At 37.7% G+C, this 4,198-nt stretch overlaps 1 protein-coding gene across 1 annotated transcript; it reads left to right on the top strand.

The window, feature by feature from the left end:
* The first annotated feature begins 1,754 nt into the window (after positions 1-1,754).
* Positions 1,755-2,184, top strand: LOC106959206 (clathrin light chain A). The gene is made up of 2 exons (XM_015051603.1): positions 1,755-1,807; positions 1,889-2,184. Exons 1-2 carry the CDS (start codon positions 1,755-1,757, stop codon positions 2,058-2,060), a joined length of 225 nt encoding a protein of 74 aa, XP_014907089.1. The 3' UTR covers positions 2,061-2,184.
* The last annotated feature ends 2,014 nt before the right edge of the window (positions 2,185-4,198 follow it).

Genomic DNA, 4,198 nt, shown 5'->3' with positions numbered 1-4,198 from the left:
CATCATGTGATTGTTTTTTTTTTCTTTATTTGTTCAGTTTAGTTGCTTCTTCGTTTAACTCCACTGATTGCTGTATTGTCCCTTCTTTGACGCCGTTGTCCTTTTAGTCCCTTGTGTTTGGTAGATGGTTGTGAATGTTGGTTAGTTTCCCATCCCCCATTTTACTGTGTTTACTTTTTTTAAATTCATTTATTTGAGCTGAATTTGTGTTTACAGACAGTGTGGGAACTCCGAATATGTCAGTGTAAATAAAGATTAACTCCGGAGGTTATATTATGTGGGTGGGTATTAGATAGTTGTTTTTTCATAGCCTGGATTGGATCTCAAAAGGTCTTGGTGATTTTATTTTTCTTTATTTATATATATATATATATATATATAATTTTTATTTTTTTTACACTTTTCGGTCTGTTTTCAGATACATCCGTTTAGTTTTTTCACACACAAGATGAAAGGAAACCATTCCTGCTCCTTTGCCGCAGCACAGCGCATGGCTAAGTCGCAGTAGCTCGGTTAAAGAAAAAGGCAAAACAAAAAAAAAAAGCCAAAGCTTTCTGCTATTGGTCATATATTTAATGAATGTTCTCTACATGGGTGAGATTTTTGTCAAATGTGCACCCACAAGGCAAGCTTTAGCGTATTTGTAGGAGTTAATTGTGTTTAACCAGCTAAAACCCTTTTCCAGCCTTTTATTTAGTTTGGCCAAGTCTTTTTCCTTTTTGATGTTTTTTCTTTTATTGGCGGCATTGACGTACCTCTGCTTGCTGTTGTGGGTCGTCTGACAAATCGGGTAATTGTGGTATGTGTGAACGAGGGTGCGGCTGTGTTGCAGACAATAAAGCTGTGGGTGTAATTAAACTTGATATTTATGATGGGACTAACCTGTGCTGAGGCAGATTCTGCAGAGCGAACAGTCCAACCCAGCCAAAAGTTGAGAAATCCTCCTGTCGGGTCTAGAAGATTTGAGCTAAATGTCAAAAGTGAGGAGCTAAAGCAGAATGAAACCTGGGTGCACCGATAAGCCAGTTGGATGATAAATCGGCCCAAATAATTTTGGATGATTGGTGATCAGTCAATACTTGACTACCTCTGCAAATTTCTAAAAATCAGCCACTGTTCCCTTTTGAACTGCTGCCAGAGACTCTAATCTGCATGTGCGTGGTCAAACAATAGTCACAATAATTAGTGTCAAGTTGCTATATTTAGCAACTTTTTAAAGGAAAAAAAAAACAGTATTGGCCAAAATTGGAGTTGGCAACTGGGACTTTTTAAAGCTCAGCAATCAGTCAGAAAAAAGCAGTCGGTGCATAGACCTGTCATGATAACAAATGTTCCTGGGTGATAAAATTGTCCCAGAAGTTATTGCAATAACAATTGGTCTCAAAATAATATTATTGCTTATTGCAATTACTATTAATGGCATAATGATGCAGGAACATATTCTCAAAGATCAATAAGCTTTAACTTCTAGTGAACATGTATCCCTGAAACTGGACGACATTTTGAATATCCAGAATAAATAAAAACAAGAACAACAAATAAAATGAATTATGAAGTCTCTGTAGGCAAAATTGTCCTTCAAAAGTAGGATTCGTTGTGACCAAAGCTCCAGACTGAAAACTTGTCATCTAGATTTTGGTGGAAAAAAAGAGAAATGATAAATCATACAAATGGAAACTGAGTTTGTTTTAATTTACCAGCTGATTGATTGATTTTATTCCTTATTAGGACAGGCCAATCGGTGCACTCCTTACATGAAGGTGATCCAGCATAAACCTGTGTTGGCTCTCTGCAGAGACTTTCTCCTGTTTGTTGTTTTTATGGATCTTTCATTTCTTCCTCCACTGACCGACCCGTTTTTTCCCCTTCCTCCTCCTCCTCTTGTCAGGGCGGCCGAGGAAGCCATGATTTCGGATCTGGACGAGAACAACCCCGGCACAGAGTGGGAGCGGGTGGCTCGGCTCTGTGACTTCAACCCCAAGTCCAGCAAGCAGGCCAAAGACGTGTCCCGCATGCGCTCCGTCCTCATCTCCCTAAAGCAGTCCCCGCTGGTCCGTTAGAGACCAGAGAGATCCGGGGAAGTCCATTCCTTGTCATGTTTTTCTTTTCTTTTTGTTTTTTTGTTTTTATTTTTTTCCACCTCACACACCAACGAACCAACTACTGAATCCACAACGTTTATCTTCTAAGGTGAAGGGGGACAGCCCGGGTTTCCATTTTCACGCAGGCCTGTAGAGATTATCCTTTCTCCGCCCCCTTTGAAAGCTTTCCGTCTTTCCGCCTCAGACTAGTCGAGACCTCACGTTTTGTGGCCCCATATTAAAGTCTCGTTGGATTTGACCAAAGCGTTTGGTCTGTGGTCCTTCGTAACACTGTAAGGGTGGTGAGTTGGGACACTAAAAGGGAAAGATTGATATTTGTATTTTTTAAGGCTTACAGCTACACTACATCCTCCGTCGCCTCCAAACAATATCAGAATGCTGTTGTATAACCTCCATCGATTGCCCTCCAACATATCACTTCCTGTTCTCCTTTTAGTGAAGTATTGGTGTCTGTTTTGTATTTCTTTTCTTTTTTGGGGACCAAGCTCCAAATCCAGTGTACTTTACTGTGTGTAGTGCTTCATTGTGGCATATCGTGTTCAAATTTCCAATCTATGCATTTCTTTTGTTTTGGAAACTTCTTTTTCCCCTCATCCAGTCAGAAGTGAAGGAAGTCCAATCATTACAAATCGTGTGACCTGTTTGTATGGGTGTTCAAACCCTAACGGTGTGTGTATGTACTTTGATTGTACCTATGTACATATACAGAAGGCAATATATACAGTATATAAACATTTATGTCACTGAAATTAGACCGTTGTGGTTTTAAAGACTAGATACTAGCTAGTTGTTCCTTGACCATGTTGTATTCATTGTCCATTTGATTTCAGTACAAGTAAAAAAAAGGAAGATAATTTTGCTGTCCTGTCATTTTTCTGCTTGTTATATGGAGACTAGAACTCGGTTACAAATGTCTCAATATCATATGTGTAGTATCTTTAAAATGACAAAATGTTGATGACACCGGATTTATCACTCTTACTCTTAAACAATTGACAAAGTACTCTCTAGACTACAAAGCGAACTCGTAAAAGTTTATGTCCAACATAAACTATGACCAAGCTTCTGGATTCATCTTGAAAAATATTTTTGCCATTTTTTTTTGTTTGTTTTTAAGTCTGTAGAAAATCATTTATCAAAGCTGATTTGACAACTTGTTTTACTCTGAACGTCTTCCAAATGACTGACTATTCATGTCAAATTTGACAAATCCCACACAGAAGAAAATCATGAAAATCCACGGTAACTTTGGACTCTATCCAAATGATTCTGTGAAGAAAATGCCAAACTAAGTGACCAAAAAAGTAAAAAATCAAACTTATCAATACTTGTCCATCTTCCCATACTTGTCCGTTTTGGGCAGGACTCTCGTGCTCACCCACTTCCTGGACAAGGGCATCCACCCAAAAATGATATAAATTGAGCAGAAATCTATATTTTTTGTTTTTCCTTTTCCATACACGTGTTTTCAACAAGAAATGTATATACTTTGTTTTGTTTTTTTTCTTTTCCTTAAACATATTTTTGTCAAGTAATGGAAATATTTTCTTTTCCTGTTCTCCATAGTCATCGTGAACTGGTGTTTTTAATTCAACAGCCTCATGCACTTACAAAAATTGTTCACTTGTTGATGGAATGCCCTTTAAAATAGGTCAGTTTTATTTCTGTCTCTATGCTATATAAAGGAGAACCTCAGGGTTGTGTTTGTTCACCATTACTTACCTTGGATGCTAATCGTTGCGTTAGCTTTCTGACCATACCATACCAACTTTATTTATAAAGCACTTTAAAACAACCACAGCTGATACAAAGTGCTGTACATTAAAATAAAACATATTTACAACAACAACAAAAAAACTCTTACAGTTTAAAAACAAACATACAATTTGAAACTAGATCCCGCTGGAGTTGAAAGCCGAGTAAAATAGATGGGTTTTAAGACGAGCTTGAAAAGAGCTTTAAAAGTCAACATGTAATCATTGAATCTTGATGCCGTCATCCTTGAAGCCCAAATGCTTCAGAGTCTGATGCTTCTTTGAAGTGGTTATTTGGGATGTTACATGTATGTCATGTCAAATCAATTTTGAGTGAAACTT

This window comes from Poecilia latipinna, unplaced genomic scaffold (genome assembly GCF_001443285.1).
Source record: "Poecilia latipinna isolate Pla-1442-1.1 unplaced genomic scaffold, P_latipinna-1.0 Scaffold1056, whole genome shotgun sequence".
Classification (NCBI taxonomy): domain Eukaryota; kingdom Metazoa; phylum Chordata; class Actinopteri; order Cyprinodontiformes; family Poeciliidae; genus Poecilia; species Poecilia latipinna.
The sequence above is the reverse complement of the archived record's forward strand: the minus strand, read 5'-3'. Positions and strand labels throughout refer to the sequence as shown.